Source organism: Phyllobates terribilis, unplaced genomic scaffold (assembly GCF_046119375.1).
Source record: "Phyllobates terribilis strain yellow unplaced genomic scaffold, ASM4611937v1 Scaffold_3__8_contigs__length_932513732, whole genome shotgun sequence".
Lineage (NCBI taxonomy): Eukaryota > Metazoa > Chordata > Amphibia > Anura > Dendrobatidae > Phyllobates > Phyllobates terribilis.
In genome coordinates this window covers 585269880-585296156 of record NW_027362763.1, presented here as the reverse complement: position 1 = coordinate 585296156, position 26277 = coordinate 585269880, and the positions used below count along the sequence as shown (strand labels likewise).

Genomic DNA, 26277 nt, shown 5'->3' with positions numbered 1-26277 from the left:
ATCAGGCAGTGAAATGTTTTATCTCACAAGAAGAATCAGCTGTGATCCAATGCTGTCCTGCCTGTATACTCTCCTGTGCTTCCTCCCTTCCTCCCTCATACCAGGAGCTGTGGTATGATCAGACTGTATTCTGTACATGGTCAGACACAGCCATTACACAGTACACAGTACACTACAGGGCACATTTATAAGATTATCTCAGCGCAGGAACATTTTATTTAAACACATCCAATTGTGGAAGCTATTATTATTCCAAGACCTATTGATTAAAATGAACTTTCCTTCGTGGGAAAAACCCCTTTATAAGATACAAATAATAAACCTTTTTATATACTTTACTTATCAATTGTGGATTATTTCTGCCATTCTTCTGTAACCCACTGTTGTACAATGCCATCCTGTGTCATGTTAAAGGGAACCTGACAGCAGGCTATACCCCCATAAAGTGTTAGGAGTGCTTAATCAGCCTCCTAATGATGTTTGTCACAATTCCCTTATTGTAATTGGGTGTTTATGTATTGATGTTTAATCTTGGCGCTTTTGTCCCCAAACCTGTCTGGGAGAGCCATCATTCATCCCTGCACTTCTTTCGAATCATGCCCCCCACAGTATAATTGGCAAACCCGTAGAGATAGCTCATTCTTTGACCAAAAGAAAAGAAACACTGGCTGGCCATACATTCAAAGTGTTGAATAATGACTTGCATAGTACTAGAGTAAATGTGCCACATCAAATAGAGAAAATAAAACAAAGTAATAAAAAAAAATCAGATATCATCACCTATTCCAGCGGCAGCCAAATATTGTGCTAATGGACATCCCAAACCTCCACATCCTATTATTAACACAGATGCTCTTGATAAGTTTAGTTGACCTGGAGAAAGAGAACCCATAGATATTAAACTGTTAAACAAAGACTTCTTCTGCCTTGAAGAATAACTAGAAGTAAAGCACAAAATAACATTCAGGTTATTCTAATAATTTTTATGTATAGAACTATAGCTATATTAATTTTATAGCACAGTCATGCATAGTAAACTGCATACCAGATGAGAATCTCAGCAGATAAACTCCCACCGTATACGGCAGGTGAAATAAGTATTGAATACGTCACCAACTTTCTAAGTAAATATATTTCTAAAGCTGCTATTGACATGAAATTCTCACCACATGCTGGTAACAACCCATCCAATCCACATAGGCAAAGACATCAAACCATAGATGTCCATATATTAAGTTATATGTAAATAATAATAATGTGTAAATATTATGCAGCATAGAAATTGGAGCTTGTTTTATTTTGAAGTCCGCCATTACTAGGTGAGGAGGGCCCCATGTCACTTACTGAAGCCTTTGAACAGGGTGTACAAAATGGTTTTGTGTAACTAAAATTCTTTGTATTTTTCAGGTATTTTTACTGAAATAAGTTTTTGGGGGGCAACATATGGGTTGAATTTCCCAGGCAGCACTCTGCAAAGGATTGAGCCCCTATGCAAGGGTGAGCACAACAGAATTGAATTTACATTAGTAATGGCTAATTCTTCTAGTGATGGAGTGTAATTTGCTGGTTCTTTTGCTACATCATCACAATTCTCCAATACCCATTCTTCATTCAGTGTTATTTGTTGGCACTAATCCACATTGATGGATGGGGGATCACTCGAAGAATACAGCCCTGATTCTTTTTCCCATGGTCTGGACATCATGTTATCCACGAGAAAATACCATTCAAAGTTAATAAGGCATACAGACACAGTGTTGCTGCTTCAAGAATAGATGGTCGTTATCAAGTCCACGACTTTGCATGGATCATTAATAAAATGTATAGTCAATTAGGTTTGGCATAGAACACATGCCTGGGAGGTGAATCCTGAGTTGACCCAGTACAGGACATTTCAGTCACTCTTGTGGACTTACAGGCAATCGCAGAATGGTGTGCCTAATCATAAAAGACTAAGGATAGAGTAACACGGCAGAGAAATATAAGTATAGCTCAATGCCAAAGATTTCACTTACTTTTTATATTACATGAGTGATATCTATTGTAAATTCTACAATACCACACATATAGTGTAATGCATCCCATAGTCCACCATACAGTATAAAGTGCAGCCCATAATCCTACATATAATATAATGCACCCACCATAGCCCTCCATATAGTATAATGCGCATCCATATATAAAGCACATCCCATAGTCCTCCATATTGGTAAAATACACAGCCCATATCCTTCATATAATAAAATGCACAGCCCATAGTCCTTTATATAATACAATGCACCTCCATATATATTGCAGAGCCCATAGTCATCCGTATAGTATAATGCACAGCCCATAATTATCCATGTAGTAGTATGGCCACCATGCAGTCTCTGACTTAAAAAAAAAAATAAAAATAAAAAATAAATTCACCTCCTATCCGCTCCCTCCACCGTGCGGCGTCTTTCTTTTCTGAAGCCAGCAACTGACATCAGCGTGCGACGGGAGCGCATGATGTCACTGCTATGCGTCCCCAGTCACATGCACGCTGATGTCAGCTGCTGGCCCCTGATTGGCCGGCATTGTGTATTGCCGTGCATGGAACTGATGTGCCTGTGCGCTGCAATACACTTCAGCTGAATGTGGGTCCGAAGACGCACATCCAGCTGAAGTATTTGCGGGTGTCGGCAGGCCCCACACCCGCCGAACCTGCGCACTTGAAGCGGCGACCGCTGTAGTTATGCCCTGGCCGATGTCAAGTGGGCCCCCATTTGTCCAGGGCCCCAGCACCTGCCCTGGGTGGTGATGCTGGCCCTCACTGAATCTGTGCACTTAGCCTATAGTATATGTCAGGAGCTTATCACGACGTATACTATAACATTGCCATGATCAACCATTCATCAGACGAAGGAGGAAAGTTTGTTCATCTGTGTAGAAAAGCACAGCAGACTGAATTTCCCAGTGCCTCTGCATTTATCCTGACAGTAGACAATGTTGGATGCATACCTCCTAAGTGTACCCGCCTGACAGACAGCACAAGCACTGTTTTTTAACTTTGAACTGCAGGTTACCAATAGTTTACCCCGGCCATACATGTCAAGGTCACTTGGACATTCCAAACATTATTTTGCATTGAAGAGCTCAAAAGAGATTAAATAGAGTCCTGGGAGATTTCAGAGTTTTAAACACTTATTTGTCCAGGAAATTAGAGGCTTTGCAGTATTGAGACTCATGGCTAATCGATTTGCTGCAAATCAAATTTTTGCGAAAAACTTCTCAAAGGGTGTGAATTCGAATTTCAAAAGATTTGATCCTTCTTAAGAAGCAGTATACCATAAGGTAAGGATAGCATGTTGGGACCAAGGTTCAAGTGCTAAGTGCTTCAAAGTTTCTTCATAAAAGACCAATCCACATAAATTGGGTGTCAGCCAATGTTATAAAACTAAATTGCGGTACTTATTCTGTGGGGTGAATACCATAATATGCAAAAAAACAATGCAGAATTGTTAAACCTACTAAAATACAGGATGAAAAGTGATTGCAAAAAAAGTCCTTAGATCTCTGTTTATGTAAAAATAATAAACATTTTTTTTTAAGCTGTATGTTCCCCAAAAGGTTACCATCTTGTCACACAAAAATAAGTCCTCATATTGGTTAGTTAACTAAAAAATGGTTACATTTTGTCGCCCAAAATTAATCAACACAATTGTTTTTTTTCAAATGGTGTGTTAGGCTAGGGCTACAAGTCGTCATGTGTCACGTGAAATTGCAGCACTGGATGTAAATATTTCCTAGATCGTGTTGTGACCTGCGACATACTGAAATTGTGACATCGAGCTGCATAGGTTTCCATGGGTGTTGGGATTTTTTGTCGCTTGTTGCATGTGACACAATTTCATTGACCTTAATACGACATGGGATTTGCATGCAACTTGTCTGAAACTTAGCTGCTTTATTTATAGCAAAATCAGAGCTTAAAAATAATCAAACTTCAGCCAGTTGCAGAAATGCTTTTAGTTGCACGACTTGTCATTGAACTGCTGTTGCCTTAATTGGATAAAAGTAATCAAAGTTAAATAGAAATACACCGTGTGCACAATTAGGCAAGTTAGTATTTTGAAAATATAATTTTTATGCATTAATTTTCCAAATCCAAGCTGTATAAACTTGAATGCTTATTGGCTGAAGCAGATTAGGTGATGTTTATCTGGGCAATGAGGGAGTGCTGAGGGCTAAGGATATCAACACCCTTTATCAAGGTGTGCAGAATTATTAGGCAGCTTGTTTTTCTCAAACAAAATGGGGCAAAAAACAGATTTAGCTGACTCTGAAGAGTCAAAATTTGTTACAAGTTTTACAGAGGGATGCAGCACTCCTGAAATTGCTAAGATATTGGGGCGATCATAGTTCTGTTGAAAATAATTTTCAGAGATGCAAAATCAGGTTGAGAAAAAAAGATGCACATTAAATGCCAAAGATTTGAGAAGAAACCCGGACGCCACTGAACAAGAAGTTGAAACATCAACACTGGGCCAAGAAATATCTGAAGTCAAATTTTTTCAAATGTTTTATGGACTGATGAGAAGAGAGTGACTGTTGAACCAGATGAATAATAATCCTTATTTTTTTTATATAGCGCCAACATATTCCGCAGTGCTTTACATAAATTATCATCGCTGTCCCCATTGGGGCTCACATCTAAATTCCCTTTCAGTATGTCTTTGGAGATGGGTCTGTGGCTGGATCAGTAATGGGCACAGGCCTCCACTTTGACTCAGATGCCAGCCAGGTGGAGGTGGGGTACTGCTATGGGTTGGAATTATTAAAGATGGACTAAAAATCAACCAAGAAAACCTACTGCCAGCTTTTAGAAGCAGTGGTAGAGGAAAAAGTCTGCATCTTTCAAAAAAAAAATTATATATATTATTTGCAGGGCAATGCTCCATCACATGAATCAAAGTACTCCGTTGCTGGGCTAGCCAATAAAGGCCTAAAAGGGGTATTCCCATCTCCAAGATCCTATCCCAATATGTAGTAGGTGTAATAATAATATTAGCAAATACCTCAAATTAAAAATATAGCATAGATTTTCTGATGCACCATGTCTCTTTCCTTATGTGCAGGTATCCATGGTTATGACCACTAACAGCTAGATAACTGTCACTTTATCAGTGGTCGTAACCATGGATACATAAAGTACATAGCAAATCAGAAAAACTATGCTACATTTCTAACTGGAGGTATTTGCGAATATTAATAATATTATTATACCTGCTACATACTGGGATAGGATTCTGGATATGGGAATACTCCTTTAAAGATTAAATAATAATGGCATGGCCTCTTCCTCAGCCAACCTGTCGCTTATCAACAGAATAAGAACATTTGAAACTCCATGGATGGAAGCCTTATAGTGTAACTTGTTGAAATGGAGGATGGCTATATTGGTCACCGATATTCATTTTAGAAAAGTCAGAAATGTGTTTGTACATTTAGTTGTTTGATTATTCTCACTTTAACAGATGAAAATAAAAAATTGAGATGGCAAATTTATAGTTTTCATTTAGTTGTATAACAATTCTGCATACTAATAATTGCCCAATAATTCTGCTCACATAGATATTCTCCTACGAAAAACAAAACATCACTTTTACTTTCTTAAATATTCAGTTTTCAGGTTTGTTAAATTTTTGGATTGATCAAAAAAACAAATTGCCTAATAAATATGTACAAAGCCGCGATTAATCAATACTGCCGTTGCTCATGCTGGTGTTAATGAGGAGTTTTGCTGGAGTCAGGCGCTTCTGATTCACGATGAAGCGTACGCCTTTTTATGAATTAGGAGCGCCGGACAATTGGCGTGCACCTCTGTGTATGCCTTGCCACAAATCTTACTCTAGTTCCTCCTGGACTAAGATTTGTGGTGTAGCGAATGCCGCTACTTGTCATGAATTTGACAGGTGGTGGCTGCCACGACCAGTCCCGCCCCAGCTTCACCCACCTTGTCGAAGCTGGGCAAAAATAGTGTGAAAACACCAAAAGTCGTATAATTTTAGCGCAGCCTCCAGTTATACCAAAATTATACAAATTTTAAAAGCTTTCGATGTCTGAATACAAGCATAAAAGCATTGATTAATTTGTCCACAGTTTATATAAATTTGGTATCACCATATTCGCACTGATTCACAGAGTTAAATTCCATTTTTTTTGTGCAGCACATGAACAAGCATAATATTTAAAACATCAAAACACAAAAAAGAATTGATGTTTGTTTTTAAATTTCCCGCAATAAATAGTTTGGAAAAGTTAGACATTAAGTTATATTTACCCCAAAATGGTGCCAATGAAAAATACAACTAAACCCCCTCCAAAAAAAACAAGCACGGACTGTCCACAGGTCTCCCGACCCAAACTCATCAGCCTCATATGCCATATACAGGGCTGTCAACTTTGGGACAGGACATTCAGAGCCTGTGCTTGAGGTAAAGATAAAAAAAGAAAGACAAATTAAATATTTTCTCCAATAAACTTATACATTTAAATGAGATAGTCAATAAATTATATGTACCCCAAAACAGAATAGAGAAACTTATGCCACAAAAAAACTCCCATGCATGGACACAAGCCTCTGTCTCCCTCCTCATCTGTATAACTATGGGCTGCAGCACGCAACATGATCCTCATACTGAATGTACAGACTGATTTCATCCTGTTTCGAAAGACAATGATCACTGCAGGAGGCTCAGGGAGGGAAACAAGTAGCTAAAAAGTAGAGAAAGAGGCATATTTGTCTATTAAGATATATTACAAAGATTTTCATCTTTGCTATACTATTGATTTATGAGAAAAAAATTTAATCAATAGGTATTAGCTAAAATTCAATCAGGCCTGGCCATTACAGGCTTAAGTAATAGATTCATAGAATCATAAGTACATTGAGTTCAACTTATAACCTAACATGCTGATTCAGAAAAAGGTAAAAAAAAAAACAACAAAAACATGAGGCAATAATGTTATATTTAAAAAAGGCATCAAGGACCTCCTTAAACTTTTGTAGTGAATCAACCATTTCAAAATCATGTGGCAGAGACGTCCATTATTTTACTGCTCTTACAGTAAAGAATAGCAGTCTGTGATTATGATTAAACCTTCTTTCCTATAGACCATACATGTCAAACTCTGTTCCGTGGGCCAAATCTGGTCCGCAGGTTCATTATATTTGGCCCGCGACACCAGGACCACCACCCCTATGTGGGGCCATTATTTTGTATTGAGGACTTTGTGGGGCCGATTATTCTGTATGGAGGACTATGTGGGATCATTTTACTGTTTGGAGGACTATACGGGGTCCATTATTCTGTATGGAGGACTGTGTGAGGCCTATTATACTGTACAATGGTTGGCCTGTGACTTTCTCCAAGATAACACCAAACATCCTCCAAGGCACCAGAAAGGAAGTAGGCAGACAGCTATAGCTCCAAGCCTCCACAAGGGAAGATGTGAATATCACCGGCGACTCTCAGAAGCAGACAGAGTTTATAAACCCGGTTCAAGGTGTGTAAATCAGAACAGAAGGGAGGTTGCCGCTGGGTCCAAAAGTAAGAAGGATTAAGAAGGCACTTGCAATGCCAAACGTAGAGACGTTCTGCAGCCAGATGCAGAGCGACTGTCTGTTGCATCTGACACACCTGTGACAGAGGGTGCTCGAGTGACATGCTCGAGTCCCCGTCCCACATGTTTCACGGTTGTTAAACACCCAAAAAACTACATGCGAGAATTGCTCAAGTATGGCAGGCAATCCCCGCGTGATTTTTTGGCTGAATAACAGCAGCAAAACATGCAGGGAAGGGAATTGAACATGTCACTTGAGCACCCGCGATCCACGGTGCATACACGAGCACCCGATGCAAACTCAAGGAGCGAGCACATGTGCTTAATACTAGTCGCCATATCGTCATTATTTTTTTTCTTTACTTTTGAAAAAATCCCAACACGAACATTATCCTTTGGGATACATTCATTATAATGTGGCAGCAGTTACTCTGGACTCCGTCTGGCCTCTGTTTAGCGATGTCCTTTTTTCAGAGATTCACAAACTGGACGACGACACTTTTATGCATGCCTAATAAAAAGACAGACGCCGTAGGGTTACAGGCCAGACGGCGTCCACGGGACCTCTATCTGCCTACAGGGAATCTTCCGCTGCAGGTTCCATCTGAATCACGTATTTCAGGGATTTACATGGAAACCCCGGTGTAAGAGCTCAGCGCAGGATACATGTGAGCGGAGCCATACTGCGATCTTTGAGAGGCAGAATGAACAAATCAGCAGCAGGTGAAGAATTGGTTTTATTTATTTTTTACGCCATTCCTTGTGCGGTATAAGAGATTAGCCGACTTTATTCTTCAGGTTTTTATGTTTGGCTGCTGTCACACACTAAAAGATGCTTTATTTTTGCAAAGACTAGTTTTTGCATTGCCATATTTTGAGAGCTATAATTTTTCCATATTTCGGCTGACAGTCCTGTAAGGGCTTGTTTTTTGCAGGATGAGTTTTTATTGGTACCATTTTCAGGAATGTGACATTTTTTGATTGCTTTCCATTCCGATTTTTGGGAGGCAGAATAAACAAAAAACAACAATTCAGGAATTGTGTTTTTTTTTTGTTTGTTTGTTTTTATGCTGTTCCGCGTGTGGTAAAATTGATAAGACAGCTTTATTCTTCGGATCAGTACGTTTACAGCGATACCACATTTATTTTTTTTAATGTTTTGGAGCTTTTACACAAAAACTATTTTAGAGAAAAAAAATACATTATTTTTGCATCACTTTATTCTGAGAGCTATAACTTTTATTTTTCGGCTGAAGAAGCTGTATGGCGGCTTGTTTTTTTGCAGGACAGGATGAAGTTTTCCGTGGTACCATTTTTATTTACATTCGTCTTTTTGATCACGTTTTATTCCACTTTGTTCAGCGGTATGATGATAAACAAAAAACGGTGCTTTATTTATCTTTTTTACCGTGTTCACTAAATTAGTTAACTAGTGGGACAGTTTTATAGGTCAGGTCGCTCCAGACGCGGCAATACCAAATAAGTGTACTTTTATTGTTCGTTTTTTTTCTTTTCTTTTTTAAAATTTATTTATGGGTACAACATATATATTAATTTATTTAAAAAGTATTTTTACAACTTTTTTTTTTTTTTTTTACTTTATTCTCACTTTTTTACTTAGTTCCACTATGGGACTTTGACTTTCTCTATTCTGATCGCATTTATAATGTATAGCGGTGCAGGAACACTGCTATACATTATAACCTGTCAGTGCTGCAGACACAGTTGTGCACTGCACATGATCAAAGTAACCTCTGTGTAGGCGCGATTACATTGCCGTAATAGTACGTACCTGCTCCATAAGGCCCAGGGTACAAGGACTTATTATTATTGACAATGTCAAACATTCTCAAAAATCATCATCCCTAGAGGATCTAACCAATATTAATGACACGCCTTTATGTATAAGTCCACCCAGACCTTCCTTTGAAGCAGAAGCAGCTACCCCCACTTATTACAATAAATCAGAAGTAGTATCATAATCTAGATAAAAATATGAATAATCAAAAAAGAGAAGAAACAACTACTAAAGTGTTAAAAGAATTGTACAAAATAATTAGTAACCAACCATATAAAATGGAAGTCTCTATCCCTGCAAATGTTAACAAAAAAAAGCAAAAGGAAGGACTAAGAATCAGAGGAAAAACCTCATAAACCAGGGCTGTGGAGTCAGAGTCGGAGTCCATTTTGGTGGAGTCGGTATAAAATGGACCGACTCCAACTCCTAAAATATATAATAAATTGGGTACAGTAGTTCAGTGAAGTTTGTGGGGGAATATTTTTTTCATAAGATTTTGGGAAAGTTATGAAATGTCCTATAAATGTCTGTCCTGTTCCTGATCTAAGGGTGTAGACTTTTAGCTGAGATGAATCTGTGCTACAGTAAATTTATCACTTAAACATGAGCCATGTATGAGGGAGTCGGAGTCGTGGAGTCGGTGTCAGAGAAATTGAGGAGTCAGAGGTTTGGCTTACCGACTCCACACTCTGCATAAAACCATTATATCTGAATCCGAAGACAAATTCTCTGACTCTTCCCCAACACAAAGTCCAGATAAAAACAGGCCCACATTAGACAAAGATACCTTTAGAAAAGATCTCCCTGTAATTAGACCAAAAAGTTATACAAAAATAATCCACAATATCCAAGCTACAGAGAAAAACGCCCCTGAACAGTATGTGACAGATATAGTGCATGCACTGAACAACAATTTTGAATCAGCTTTTGAAAGACAGGCTAAACTGTTACAAGCCAACTCAGGCTATGTTCACACATCTTTGTTTTTTCAGCGTTTTTTGATGTGTTTTTTTTATTCAAATTTTCAGCTGCGGTTTACAGTACCAGCAAAGTCTGAGATTCCAGAAATCTCATGCACAAAGCTTGGGTTTTTTTTAATCAGGATTTTGTGCTTTGCATGTTTTTTTTTGCAAAATAGAGCATGTCACTTCTTTTAGTGTTTTTTTCAGCGTTTTTCACCCATTGAAAGTAATGGGTAGTGAAAAAAAAATGCAGAAAAAAAAACGCCTAGTGTGAACATAGCTATCAGGTTTTCCTGCGTTTTTAGTGAAAATAAGCAAGTATAACAGTATTTGAAACACTAAGATGTATATATGTATAGTGGCGCTGGTAGGTGTGTCAAAAAGACATGCTGCGAATAGGACAATTAACACAGGGTTGTCAGTATGTCAATAAAATAAATAAGGTTGGTTAATTCCTGCTGGACTATTTGACCAAATTGAGATAAAAGATGAGTAAGATAATGGTAATTTTTTATTATGACCACTATCTTACTCATCCTTTTATCTCCATTTGGTCAATTAGTTCAGAACAAATTAACCAACAGTGAAACACATTTATTTCTATGATTCTACCATCTTGTCTTGGTCACTGAGATGGTAGTTTGTATTAGGAGAGTTTAAATTAGTGATGTGTAAACATTGGCAGAGCTACGTGTGAGATTGAACAATACCTGTGGCCAAGGGAGGTGTGAAATTGAACAATGCCTTAAGCAAATGAATGGCAGAACATAGTATGAAAGTAAATAGTGTCATACAAACTCCATGCACTGCCAGTGTCTTAGGTAAAGTATTTCTGAACAATTTACCTCCCCCAGTTACAAATTGAAATTCTGGTTAATATGGTTTCACACATGTCTTGCATTGGTGACCTGTGTTCATGCTTCTGTCGTGGAAGCAAAGCTGAACTGTGGGATGCTGAAAAACACACCAAAAAATGCATCAAAACCTGCATTTTTGATGCAGCTTCTTTCCTACAAAGAAATCAGGTTTTGTTGCAGAAAAAAAAAACGCTGAAAAAAACGCAATGTTGGGCTTTTCAGCATCACAAATCTGCAGCAAAACCTAATCTCTGGCAGGAAATAAGCTGCGTCAAAAATGCAGGCTTTGCTGTGTTTTCTTCACTGTACTTCTGTCTCTATAAATGCACGTACATAAAGTTCTGTGAAAAAAAGAACCCCATTCTATTATGCCATCAAAAAAGCTGAAAAAATGCTGCAAATTTTGGTGCGTTTTTTCAACATTTTGTTCACCACCCATTACTTCCTATGGGTGAAAAAACACAGAAAAAACGCTGAAAGAAGTGACATGCTCTATTTTCCAAAAACCCAACCGAGGCACAAACTACACAGAAAAAAAAACAAAAAACATGACTTTGCTGGTACTGCAAAACGCAGCTGATAATTTGCATAAAATTCTGCTGCAAAAAACGCTGAAAAACCCAACATGTGTGAACATAGCCTTAGAACTAATCAACCTTACACTTGATAAAAGTGACAAAAGAATGGACGTTTTGGAAAAAAAGAGCAACGTTCTAAACAAACAACATGACACCCAAAAAGAGGTTCAGTACCTAAGTACAATACTAGCAGATCTCGAAGATCAAAATTGGCGTAATAATATTAAATTAAGGGGTATATCTGAGAAAATTACCCAGAATAAGCTCCCAAATTATGTTAAAAATATTATGCAAAAAGTACTTCCAATAGTGCAAGAGCTAGAACTAATGATAGATCCAATACATCGCCTGCCGCCGCCCCAATTCAATCCCCACGGAAACACCAAGAGATACAATTCTCCGTTTCATTTTTACTCCACTAAAGAGAAATTACTGGATTTTATGAAAGAAAAAAAACAACTTCCCGAACCCTATGAACATCTTAAAATCTATGCTGATTTATCTAATGATACAATCCAAATGAGGAAGACTTTCAACAAATTTACAACCATCCTTCGAAGACAAGGAATATTATACAGATGGGGATTTCCCACAAAGATCCTAGTTAACCACACAGGAAAAATCATACCAATTCTCTCACCACAAGAAGGAATGGATTTTCTCTCACATCTGGATAAAAGGGGAGGATTCACCGAGATACTCAAGACCAAAAGACTGAAACATCCCTTTGAAGAATTCATCATCTTTGTTCAGGAACATTAGGCCATATCCGGCATATACAGTACAGACCAAAAGTTTGAACACACCTTCTCATTTAAAGATTTTTCTGTATTTTCATGACTATGAAAATTGTACATTCACACTGAAGGCATCAAAACTATGAATTAACACATGTGGAATTATATACTTAACAAAAAAGTGTGAAACAACTGAAAATATGTCTTATGTTCTAGGTTCTTCAAAGTAGCCACCTTTTGCTTTGATGACTGCTTTGCACACTCTTGGCATTCTTTTGATGAGCTTCAAGAGGTAGTCACCGGAAATGGTCTTCCAACAATCTTGAAGGAGTTCCAAGAGATGCTTAGCACTTATTGGCCATTTTGCCTTCACTCTGCGGTCCAGCTCACCACAAACCATCTCGATTGGGTTCAGGTCTGGTGACTGTGGAGGCCAGGTCATCTGGCGTAGCACCCCATCACTCTCCTTCTTGGTCAAATAGCCCTTACACAGCCTGGAGGTGTTTGCGGTCATTGTCCTGTTGAAAAATAAACGATGGTCCAACTAAACGCAAACTGGATGGAATAGCATGCCGCTGCAAGATGCTGTGGTAGCCATGCTGGTTCAGTATGCCTTCAATTTTGAATAAATCCCCAACAGTGTCACAAGCAAAGCACCCCCACACCATCACACCTCCTCCTCCATGCTTCACGGTGGGAACCAGGCATGTAGAGTCCATCCGTTCACCTTTTGTGTGTCGCACAAAGACACGGTGGTTGGAACCAAAGATCTCAAATTTGGACTCATCAGACCAAAGCACAGATTTCCACTGGTCTAATGTCCATTCCTTGTGTTCTTTAGCCCAAACAAGTCTCTTCTGCTTGTTGCCTGTCCTTAGCAGTGGTTTCCTAGCAGCTATTTTACCATGAAGGCCTGCTGCACAAAGTCTCCTCTTAACAGTTGTTACAATGAGAGACTGAAACACCACCACAATAAACAAGGATGAAATATATCAAGTCCCAATGGACCCATGTTATTGTATATATGATTAAATCCTCAGAACAGACCATCTAGTGGATATAAGAAAGGGGGGGATCTCCGCAAGGCAGAGAAAAAGGATGGTCACACTAGTTCATATGTAAAAAAATATTACTTTATTAGAAAAATATATATCACATCATGTACATATACATACGAAACATGTCCTGGAAAACAGAGTGCTAAGACCAAGACATATAAATTAAAAAGGCCATGATCACAAAAAATAATAAAATTTGTGGCGCACCCGCGGCAAATGGTAGGCTAACATACTGCAAGTGCTAGTAGGGACGAAAAAATATATATATATCAATATTCAAACGACTCAAAATTAGGGAATATTCCATCCCCATGTTACATCTGCATCCCTATATGGCATCTAGGATACCCAATAAACTGAATATAATCACTCCCAACATACATATATAAATGGTACCATTAATTAGTGTCAAAATATTGGGGAAAGGTATACCTGGATCGTTGCTCAGCCACCAATTGAACCGCGGTAAGCGTCACCCTGACGCACGTTTCGGTAGGAAGAAGGTTTCCACATGTGTTAATTCATAGTTTTGATGCCTTCAGTGTGAATGTACAATTGTCATAGTCATGAAAATACAGAAAAATCTTTAAATGAGAAGGTGTGTTCAATCTTTTGGTCTGTACTGTACACTGCTCAAAAAAAATAAAGGGAACACTCAAATAACAGATCCTTGATCTGAATGAATGAAATATTCTCATTGAATACTTTGTTCTGTAAAACGTTGAATGTGCTGACAACAAAATCACACAAAAATCATCAATGGAATTCAAATTAATTAACCAACGGAGGCCTGGATTTGGAGTCAGCCCCAAAATTAAAGTGGACAAACACACTACAGGCTGTTCCAACTTTGATGTAATGTCCTTAAAACAAGTCAAAATGAGGCTCAGTATTGTGTGTGGCCTCCACGTGCCTGTATGACCTCCCTACAACGTCTAGGCATGCTCCTGAAGAGGTTGCGGATGGTCTCCTGTGGGATCTCCTCCCAAACCTGGACTAAAGCATCCGCCAACTCCTGGACAGTCTGTGGTGCAATGTGACGTTGGTGGATAAAGCGAGACATGATGTCCCAGATGTGCTCAATCGGATTCAGGTCTGGAGAATGGGCGGGCCAGTCCATAGCTTCAATACATTCATCTTGCAGGAACTGCTGACACACTCCAGCCACATGAGGTCTGGCATTGTCCTGCATTAGGAGGAACCCAGCACCAACCACATCAACATATGGTCTCACAATGGGTCTGAGGATCTCACCTCGGTACCTAATGGCAGTCAGGCTACATCTGGCGAGCACATGGAGGGCTGTGCGGCCCTTCAAAGAAATGCCACCCCACACCATTACTGACCCACTGCTAAATCGGTCATGCTGAAGGATGTTGCAGGCAGCAGATCACGCTCCACGGCGTCTCCAGACTCTGTCACATGTGCTCGGTGTGAACCTGCTTTCATCTGTGAAGAGCATCCTGCACGGTGTTGGGCTGTGAGCACAACCCCCATCTGTGCACGTCGATCCCTCATACCACCCTCATGGAGTCGGTTTCTAACCGTTTGTGCAGACACATGCACATTTGTGGCCTGCTGGAGCTCATTTTGCAGGGCTCTGGCAGTGCTCCTCCTGTTCCTCCTTGCACAAAGGCAGCTGTCCTGCTGCTGGGTTGTTGCCCTCCTACGGCCCCCTCCATGTCTCCTGGTGTACTGGCCTGTGTCCTGGTAGTGCCTCCAGCCTCTGGACACTATGCTGACAGACACAGCAAACCTTCTTGCCACAGATCGCACTGATGTGCCATCCTGGATGAGCAGCACTACCTGAGCAACTTCTGTGGGTTGTAGAGTCTGTCTCATGCTACCACGAGTGTGAAAGCCCAACCAACATTCAAAAGTGACCAAAACATCAAACAGAAAGCATTGGTACTGAGATGTGGTCTGTGGTCCCCATCTGAAGAACCACTCCTTTATTGAGTGTGTCTTGATAATTGCCAATAATTTCCATCTATTGTCTATTCCATTTGCACAACAGCATGTGAAATTGATTGTCAATCAGTGTTGCTTCCTAAGTGGACAGTTTGATTTCACAGAAGTTTGATTTACTTGGAGTTATATTCTGCTGTTTAAGTGTTCCCTTTATTTTTTTGAGCAGTGTACATTATTCTTTGGACATTAGCTGTTATCTGAAGCAAGGTAGCTTGCTTTCACCCATGTTCAGGAACCTTCTAAGAACTTTGTAGATCGGCCTCTGTAGTCAGTTCACAAACTTTTTTTTTCCTGTTAGGAAGAATACCCACCGAAGGCGCTAGGTTCTTCCAATATTGTATTGTACCAAGTTACTTGTTTTAACTAACTTTTTATTTTAGAATAACGAGAGCATTATTGTAATAATCTAAGACCTCCGGGGGGGTGGGGCACAGGAAAAATGCTCGAGTCTCGCAATGACTTACATTGGGCTCGTTATGCGGGTCAAGCACCAGAGCATTACGATTTGCTCAACCCGAGCAACGAGCACCCGAGCATTTTAGTGCTCGCTCATCACTAATATCCATCTGTATGTCTATCCATCGATAGCTATACTGTACAGACCAAAAGTTTGGACACACCTTCTCATTTAAAGATTTTTCTGTATTTTAATGACTTTGAAAATTGTACATTCACACTGAAGGCATCAAAACTATGAATTAACACATGTGGAATTATATACTTAACAAAAAAGTGTGAAACAACTGAAAATATGTCTTATATTCTAGGTTCTTCAAAGTACCCACCTTTTGCTTTGATGACTGCTTTGCACACTCTTGGCATTCTCTTGATGAGCTTCAAGAGGTAGTCACCGGAAATGGTTTTCACTTCACAGGTGTGCCCTGTCAGGTTTAATAAGTGGGATTTCTTGCCTTATAAATGGGGTTGGGACCATCAGTTGTGTTGTGCTGAAGTCTGGTGGATACACAGCTGATAGTCCTACTGAATAGACTGTTAGAATTCGTATTATGGCAAGAAAAAAGCAGCTAAGTAAAGAAAAACGAGGGGCCATCATTACTTTAAGAAATGAAGATCAGTCAGTGCGAAAAATTGGGAAAACTTTGAAAGTGTCCCCAAGTGCAGTTGCAAAAACGATCAAGCGCTGAAAAGAAACTGGCTCACATGAGGACCACCCCAGAAAAGGAAGACCAAGAGTCACCTCTGCTTCTGAGGATAAGTTTATCCGAGTCACCAGCCTCAGAAATTGCAGGTTAACAGCAGCTCAGATTAGAGACCAGGTCAATGCCACACAGAGTTCTAGCAGCAGACAAATCGCTACAACAACTGTTAAGAGGAGACTTTGTGCAGCAGGCCTTCATGGTAAAATAGCTGCTAGGATACCACTGCTAAGGACAGGCAACAAGCAGAAGAGACTTGTTTGGGCTAAATAACACAAGGAATGGACATTAGACCAGTGGAAATCTGTGCTTTGGTCTGATGAGTCCAAATTTGAGATCTTTGGTTCCAACCACCGTGTCTTTGTGCGACACACAAAAGGTGAACGGATGGACTCTACATGCCTGGTTCTCACCGTGAAGCATGGAGGAGGAGGTGTGATGGTGCTTTGCTGGTGACACTGTTGGGGATTTATTCAAAATTGAAGGCATACTGAACCAGCATGGCTACCACAGCATCTTGCAGCGGCATGCTATTCTATCCGGTTGGCGTTTAGTTGGACCATCATTTATTTTTCAACAGGACAATGACCCCAAACACACCTCCAGGCTGTGTAAGAGCTATTTGACCAAGAAGGAAAGTGATGGGGGTGCTACACCAGATGACCTGGCCTCCACAGTCACCAGACCTGAACCCAATTGAGATGGTTTGGGGTGAGCTGGACCGCAAAGTGAAGGCAAAAGGGCCAACAAGTGCTAAGCATCTCTGGGAACTCCTTCAAGATTGTTGGAAGACCATTTCCGGTGACTACCTCATCAAGAGAATGCCAAGAGTGTGCAAAGCAGTCATCAAAGCAAAAGGTGGCTACTTTGAAGAACCTAGAATATAAGACATATTTTCAGTTGTTTCACACTTTTTTGTTAAGTATATAATTCCACATGTGTTAATTCATAGTTTTGATGCCATCAGTGTGAATGTACAATTTTCATGAAAATACAGAAAAATCTTTAAATGAGAAGGTGTGTCCAAACTTTTGGTCTGTACTGTGTGTATGTGTGTATATATATATATATATATATATTATATATATATATATATATAGAGAGAGAGAGAAATGTAAAAATTTGTGTTACTAACCTGGCGGTGCTCTGTAAACCAACTGATGCGGGAGAGAGGTGCCGCCCTTTTTATCTGTAGGTTTCCTGTCCTTGATGGACAGGAATTCCTATACAATTCTCAAAGTCATAAAAATACAGAAAAATCTTTAAATGAGAAGGTGAGTCCAAACTTTTGGTCTGTACTATATATATTTTTTTTGAAAAAGGAGCTTGCCAGACACACCCTGTGACTATACAAAGGCAACAAACAAATGTGCGCACCCATGTGTGAAGGGAGGGAATGTACGAGTGCCGTTATGGGTTCCGAGAAATCACGTTACAGGTAAGTAACTACGTCTTTCTCTTTCCCCATGATGGCACCACGGAGAGATTTGCAGAGAAGTGTAGATTAGGGAGGGACCACCGCTTCCAGAACCCTTCTGCCAAAGGTAAGGTCTGAAGACGAGGTTAGATCTAGGTAGTGTTTAAAGAATGTAGAAGGAGAAGACCAGGTCGCCGCTCTACATATGTGTTCGATAGAAACCCCAGCCTTCTCCGCCCAGGAGGCTGCCACTGCCCTAGTCGAGTGAGCCTTTAGGCCCGCAGGCGCGGTTTCCCCGCTTGAGGAGTAAGCCAGGGAGATGGAGTCCCTTATCCACCTTGCCAGGGTGATCTTGGAAGCCTTCCGTCCCTTCCGAGATCCCTGGAAGCACACAAAGAGAGACCTATCCTTCCTACACTCTCGTGTGGCCTCTAAGTATTGTATAATGCACCTCCTGACGTGTAAGGTGTGAAGGGCCTCTTCCCCCTTGTTTTTTGGGTCTGAACAAAAGGAAGGGAGGGTGACCTCCTGTGACCTGTGGAAGAGGGATCCCACCTTAGGAAGGTACGCTGGGTCAGTCCTAAGTGTCACCCTATCTTCTAGGATTTGCGTAAAGGGGGGCCCTGCTGATAAGGCTTGTATGTCACTAATCCGACGTGCCGATGTGAGGGCTACTAGAAGGGATGTCTTAAGGGACAGGATTTTAAGAGACGCGTCCACTAGAGGTTCAAAGGGACACTTGGTCAGAGCCGAAAGCACAAGATTTAAGTCCCAAGGAGGAGCATTCCGGGAGGGGATGGGCCTGGACCTATGGGATGCCCTGATGAACCTAGAGACCCATCTGTCCCCTAGCCAGGTCGCAGTTATATAGGGCTCCCAGCGCCGCCACCTGAACCTTCAGAGTGCTTGTGGCCAACCCCTGCTCCAACCCATTTTGAAGAAACTCCAAGATAGCAGTAATGGGGGACTCCCCCAATACTTCCGACCGCGTGAAAGAAAGAAATCTTCTCCAGGTTTTACCGTAGAGTTTGCTAGTTACGGGTTTCATACTCTGCAGTAAGGTGGAGATTAAATTGGGGGAGAACCCTCTATCCCTTAAGAGCGCCCTCTCAAACTCCAAGCTGTCAGGTGCAGGTTTGCTACCTGTGGGTGAAGGACTGGTCCCTGGGACAGCAGATCCGGAACTTCCGGAAGGACCCAGGGGTCGGAGGCGGACATTATCCTTAGCCAGGAAAACCAAGGCCTCCTTGGCCAGAAGGGGGCGATCAGGATCATGTTTGCCTCGTTTTCCCTGATCTTCCTCAGAACTGCCGGAATGAGAGTAATCAGAGGAAAGGCATATGCTAGCTGGTGGTTCCATGGGATCGAGAAGGCATCTAGCGCCGCTGGGTTCCCCCTGGGGTCGATCGAGCAGAACGTGTCTACTTTTTTGTTTTGCCAGTTGGCGAATAGGTCTACGGAGGGGTGTCCCCAAACCCTCGTGATTTTGTCGAACACTAGCTGGTTCAGCTCCCACTCGCCCTGTCTCAGCTGGGTCCGTCCTGCTCAGGAAGTCCGCCGTGACATTCTCTGTCCCTTTTATGTGGAGTGCCGATAGAGACTCTAGATTGTTCTCTGCTACCCGGAGGATGGAACTTGACACCCGTAGAAGAGAATGGGACCGGGTACCCCCCTGGTGACCTAGTTATGCCACCACTACCCTGTTGTCCGAAAACACTCTCACGTGGTGCCCCCTTTGCATGTCTAGAAATTCCAAGGAGCCATACTTCACCGCCAGAAGTTCCTTCATGTTGGAGGATACCCCTTCCAAATCCTTCGACCAGACCCCTTGAGCCACTTGGTCGTTTAGATGAGCCCCCCACCCCCTGGCGCTTGCATCCGTCGTTAGTATCTGAGATACTGGAATTGTCCATGGGACGCCTCTGCCTAGATTGTCCCCCTCTGTCCACCATGTTAGGGAAAGCAAAGTTTTTGATGATAAGGTCAGCCGACCTTCTAAGTGCCCTCTTAGTGACCTTTCCGCCCCCAAGATCTCCCATTGTAAGCCCCTGGTGTGCAACTGAGCCCAGCGGACCCCCAGGATGCAGGCAGTCATGGAGCCTAGGAGGGACATTGCTCCCCTCAGTGTCATATCGGGATGGTTCTTCACGTAGGACACTCGGGCCATCATGCTTTGGATTTTCTCTGCCGGGAGACGGCATTCCTGACTCCTTGAAGCTAACAGGATACCCAAGTACTCTTGCACTTGATCTGGTTCCAGCCTGGATTTTTTTCAGATTCAGAAGCCAGCCTAAACTCGTCAAGGAACCCATGACTTTTGCTAGATGGTCCTTGCAATGGCTGAACGAGTTGCCTATAATAAGTAGATCGTCCAGGTAAGGGACTATTAGGATGTTCCTCTCCCTCAGATGGGCACCTTTGTGAAGACTCTTGGGGCTATTGCTAACCCGAAGGGGAGAGCCGTATATTGGTAGTGCCTTATTGTGCCCCTTATCGGTATCGCTACCCTCAGGAATTTTTGGTAGTCTGTGTACGGGGACATGATAATATGCGTCCTTCAGATCCAGGACAGCCATAAAACAGCCTGGGAACAACAATTTCACAGAAGTTTTTATTGACTCCATCTTGAACCAATGAACTTTCAGAACCCTGTTCAATTTCTTTAGATTTACAATAGTCCTGAATGTTCCATCCGGTTTCTTCCTGAGGAATAGAGGGGAGTAGAATCCTTCGCCTTCCTCCTGAGCTGGGACTTCCCGAAGGACTGCCTTGTCCACTAGGCCTAGAACCTCTTGTTCTAGAGTCAACTGCTCTACCCCTGAAGACCTCACGGGAGTTACTATGAAATTTGAACGGGGAGTGGAGAGGAACTGGAATCTTAGCCCCGATTTTATCAGGTCTAAAATCCAGCGCACGTTTGATATTTTTTCCCAGGCCGGGAGGAAATGGAGAAGCCCCCCCCCCCCCCCACCTGGGGCTGCCTTTCATTGGGCGGGTTTCCTATTGTCACTAGGGGGTCTGCTAAACATAAACCCCTTGGATTTTCTCTGCCTCCAGTCCTCCCACCTGTCCTGGTCTTTGGGGGGTCTCCTTCGCATGAATTTCCTACTCCGAAAAGATTTCCTAAAAGAAGTACCGGAGAGGACCGGGAAGCGTTTTTTGTTATCCCCGGCCTTGTCCAGGATATCATCCAGAGTAGACCCGAATAAGAATTGCCCCTCACACGGGATGAAGCACAGCGAAGACTTCGTTTGGAGGTCGCCTGGCCAGCATTTGAGCCAGAGGGCCTGCCTAGCTGCGTTTGAAAAACTCCCAGCCCTAGCTGCCAGCCTGACAGTCGGCTGAGGCGTCAGCCAGAAAAGCCGCTGCGCCCTTCATCACTGGGATGGAGTCTATTATATCATCCCTTGAGGCTTTATCCTTCAACTGCGCTTCTAGTTGGTCTAGCCAGACCATCAAAGATCTGGCCGTGCATGTGGCTGCCACCGCGGGTTTTAACACCCCCCCCCCCGCCTCCCAAGCTCCTTTCAAAAAGGAGTCAGCTTTCTTAACCATAGGGTCTTTAAGCACCCCCATGTCCTCAAATGTCAGGGAAAACTTTCTAAAGGCCTTGGCTATCGCGACGTCAATTTTAGGCGCCTTCCCCCAGAAGGAGCACACAGGGTCCTCAAAGGGGTATTTCCTTTAGGGTGACAACAACCCTTTCCTCTCTGGTTTTCTCCATTGCCTCTTAATCAGAGATTGTGCTTGATCATTAAGAGGGAAGGATCTCTTTTTCTTCTGTCCTAGGCCACTAAACAATATGTCCTGGATAGACTTTTTAGGGTGAGGATCCACGAACCCCATAGTAGACCTAACCGCCTTAATCAAGGTATCGGTTCCATCTATAGGGAAACAGCTACGACCCCCGTCCCCTGAAGACGACGAAGACGATGAATCGGAGACTACTCCCTTCTCGTCTGAACCACTGGACTCCGGCACCAGGGATAGGTGTCTAGTTTTCCCTTGTTCCACCCCCCCCTTCTGCAGGGACTTAAAGGTGTCCTTTGCCTGAGATTTAATCAGGGATCTGAGTTCGGAGGCAAACTTAGGGGTCTCCTCACAGATCGTTTGCTCGATGCATGAGTTGCACAGTCTCTTTTGCCATGCAGTGGGCAGATCCGCTGCGCAAAGCGCGCAGGCCCTGTGCTTGGACTTGCCCGTACTCTTCCTTCCCTGAGAAGAAAAGAGAGGGGGTCTCAAGTTACAAGTAAGCTTTCACGAAGATCACTTACCGACCCGTAGTAAGAGGGAATACCGGATTTGAAGAGGAACCCGTTCCAGTAGCTGGGTCCTTCACCGAGGCTGACGCCGCGCTGGAGTCCTTGCCACGTTGTGAAGACCTGCCAGAACGCCCACTTCGTCCGTCACCTTGCCGTGAAGGGCCGCTGGAGGATCCTTTCACACGCTTCCTCTGAGGCGATGGTGAGTGGGGGTGCAGGGACTGCACCTCCTAGGGCTCCTCTTCATCCCGGGTACCACACGCACCGCGATTACGCTGCAAATTCGCGGCCATTGAATTTAATTGAAACGCAGCAAATCCACATATACCTGCGGGTTTGCTGCGTTTCAATCTTCCTCAATGGCCGCGAATTTGCAGCGTAATTGCGGTAGAAATGGTCATGCTGCGTTTTGCAACGCAATGCGAATTTGGCACGCAAATTTGCGCATCATGTGCACAGCACATCCGAATTCACATTGCTTTGCATGGCAGACTGTTTTACAAGCGTTTTCGCTACGTAAAAACGCTACGTGGGCACTTAACTTAAGACGCTGGGTGAGAAGGAGACAACTGTTGGTGCAATAGTAAGAAAATGGAAGAAATACAAAATGACTGTCAATCGACATCGAAACCAAATGGCTGCAATAACACAGAGCGAAAAATATAAAGGGGTCTGAATACTTTCCGTACCCACTGGAGATATACACACACATACATTACTATAGATTCTTCACTTCACAGTACTCATATGTCAGGGGTGATGTGGAGATATAAAGCTCGGTCACCACTGATTGTGCTGCTTTCCCTGGATGAGAACAATCCTCTGTGATTTCCAATACTGGAGTGATGACAGAGCTGGGGCAGATACTGACAGCCAGTGAGTGTGCAGTGTGCGGGCAGAGGACGGGCTGGACACTGAGGCTGGGCGGTGTTAGCTTTGGCTGTGAGGTTAGATAATAAAGCATAGGGAGCTGTCAAGTTTGGTAGAGCCGCAGGTAAACAAAGGGAATGAAGTGAAATTCAGGAGGAACGAAAGGCAGAAACAAAAAAAGTTTTTAGGGGTGTAGTATATTACTATACAGCACAGATTAGTTTAAAAACAAAAAAATTTGTATTTCATGGTCGGACAACTTCTTTAAGTCATTAGGCCACATCCTTCAGTATTCCATAAGAGTGAAAGTAAATGCTGCCATTCCCTTCCAGGATACTGTAATACTCTCTAATATTTCACTGTCCATTGACTCCTATTCATTTTGCTGTCATAATGCACTTAAAGGGGTTTTCCCAAGAACAGAGTTAATTTTAACTCCAACACGACCTTGGGATTTTCTGTTTTTTTTTTTTTGCGTTTTTGTTCCCCTTCTTCGCAGAGCTATAACTTTTATTTTTCTGTCAATATGGTCATGTGAGGGCTTATTTTTTTGTGGGACAAATTGCAATTGCAAAAAGAGTGCAATTCTACAATTTTTTACCATGTTCACTAAATGCTAAAACTGACCTGCCACTGATTCTTCAGGCCATTACGAGTTCGTAGATATCAAACATGTATAGGTTATTTTTTATTTATGTGGTGAAAAAAAATTCCAACGTTTGTAAAAAAAAAAAAAAAAAAAAGGCACCATTTTCCGAGAGTCTCCATTTTTCGGACGACTCTGGAGCTGGGTGAGGGCTTATTTTTTTGCGCATAAAGCTGACATTTTTATTGATACCATTTTTGGGTAGATACAATCTTTTGATCGCCTGTTATTACATTTTATTGCAATGTTGCAGCGACCAAAAAATAGTGATTCTGGCGTTTCGATTTCTTTTTTCGTTATGCCGTTTACCAAATAAATTATTTTTAGATTTTGACAGATCGGGTATTTCTGAACATAGCAATACCAAATCTGTATTTTTTTATTGTTCTGTTTTGAATGGGGGCAAAAGGGGGTGATTTTAACTTTTTTTTTAATACACTTTTTGCTTTAATAGTCTCCTTAGGAAACTTAAAGCTGTGATCTTCTGATCACTAGTGTTACACATAACAGGACTTCAGCCCTGCTATGTGTAGCAGAAATGTTCATCACGGGGGTCGCCTACAGACCCCCAGTTGTTATGTCAACCCGTTGGTGCCCCATGATCATGTGACAGGGGCGCTGATGGGCGGAGTTAGTGATGTGCTTCTGGCGCAATCATGTTAAATGCCTCTGTCAGAGATTGACACAGGCATTTAAAATGTTAACAGCTGCAGGTGGATCATGATTCCACCAGTGGCTGTTAGGGGCACATTACAGGACAGCTGATCAGCTGTCATGTGCCTGAAATGATGCTGACTCCACACCGGAGCAAGCATCAAAGAGGTATACACGACTTATGACATACCTATACGTTATAGGTCGTGAAGGGGTTAGTTAGTAGATCTTGGAATAAAAATAACTTCTACAGTTGGATGTGTTAAAAAATGCTCCTGTGCTGAGATAATTTTATAAATGTGCCCCCTGCTGTGTACTGTGTAATGGCTGTGTCTCACCATGCAGGAACATGATCTGATCGTTCCACATCTCCTGGGCAGGGGAGGGAAGCAAAAGAGTATACAGACATTACAGCAGGGGATCACAGCTGATTCTTTTTGTGAGGCAAAACAATTCACTGCCTGTTTTTAAGCCATGTTTTACTTCAAAGAAAGAATCAACTGTGATCCCATGCTGTCCTGTCTGTATACTCTTTTGCTTCCTTCCCTGCCCAGGAGATGTGGTATGATCAGACCATGTTCCAGCACGGTCAGACACAGCCATTACACAGTACACAGCAGGGGCACATTTATAACATTATCTCAGCACAGGAAAAAAAATTAACACATCCAATTGTGGAAGTTATTTTTATTCCAAGATCTATTGATTAAAATGAACTTTGTTTGTGGGAAAACACCTTTAAGGAAATGTAAACCTACAATATGGCTGCACCCAGGAATGTTTTTAAAAGTAAAAAATAAACGACAAAACACCACCCCCATTATCTCACTTCTAAAGACTAAAATCTAATTCTAGAAACTAAAATTAAATACTGCTTGCAGTAACTGAAAACCCGTCTTGATTAGTCAGACACCAAGACATCTGCAGATCATATATTCATGTATTGTGTGAAGAAACAGAGCACTTACCTTTAACACCAAACTCCGGTAAAACAAGTTGCCGGCTGTATCGTAAAATCTCGTCATTGGTAAGAGAAGTCTTTACAATTTCAACCAATTTGTTATCTACATCATGCAGCTCCATTGCTGATGTGCAGCTTTCATCCTGGAAAAATATGAATAACCACATTAAGGGGGTGTCCAACGTTTTAACATCTCTAGGCCGCACATTAAAGAAGCGCTCCCACTGACTTTTTTCTTTTTCATTAAAAGTATACAGTACAGACCAAAAGTTTGGACACACCTTCTCATTGAAAGATTTTTCTGTATTTTCATGACTTTGAAAACTGTACATTCACACTGAAGGCAACAAAACTATGAATTAACACATGTGGAATTATATACTTAACAAAAAAGTGTGAAACAACTGAAAATATGTCTTATATTCTAGGTTCTTCAAAGTAGCCACCTTTTGCTTTGATGACTGCTTTGCACACTCGTGGCATTCTCTTGATGAGCTTCAAGAGGTAGTCACCGGAAATGGTTTTCATTTCACAGGTGTGCCCTGTCAGGTTTAATAAGTGGGATTTCTTGCCTTATAAATGGGGTTGGGACCATCAGTTGTGTTGTGCAGAGTCTAGGTGAGTATATTAGTACATCACACTACATTACATGCACATATACATAAACATTTAATGAAAAAAAAAAAAGTTAGCGGGAGTGCTTCTTTAAACGCACAAACAATAACAAAAGCTGATGATCAAAAAAAATGCAAGCATCAT

At 41.7% G+C, this 26277-nt stretch overlaps 1 protein-coding gene across 2 annotated transcripts in view; it reads right to left on the bottom strand.

Moving 5' to 3' along the window:
- MOCS3 (molybdenum cofactor synthesis 3) overlaps window positions 1-26277 on the bottom strand; it is a 113375-nt gene that overhangs the window by 82230 nt on the left and 4868 nt on the right. For both annotated transcript variants that reach the window (XM_073671462.1, XM_073671461.1), the window contains exons 2-3: window positions 25526-25661; window positions 781-873 (exon numbers count right to left, since the gene is read on the bottom strand). In XM_073671462.1, the coding sequence (XP_073527563.1) occupies window positions 781-873; window positions 25526-25661 (229 nt within the window). The remainder of the gene's footprint in view (window positions 1-780; window positions 874-25525; window positions 25662-26277) is intronic.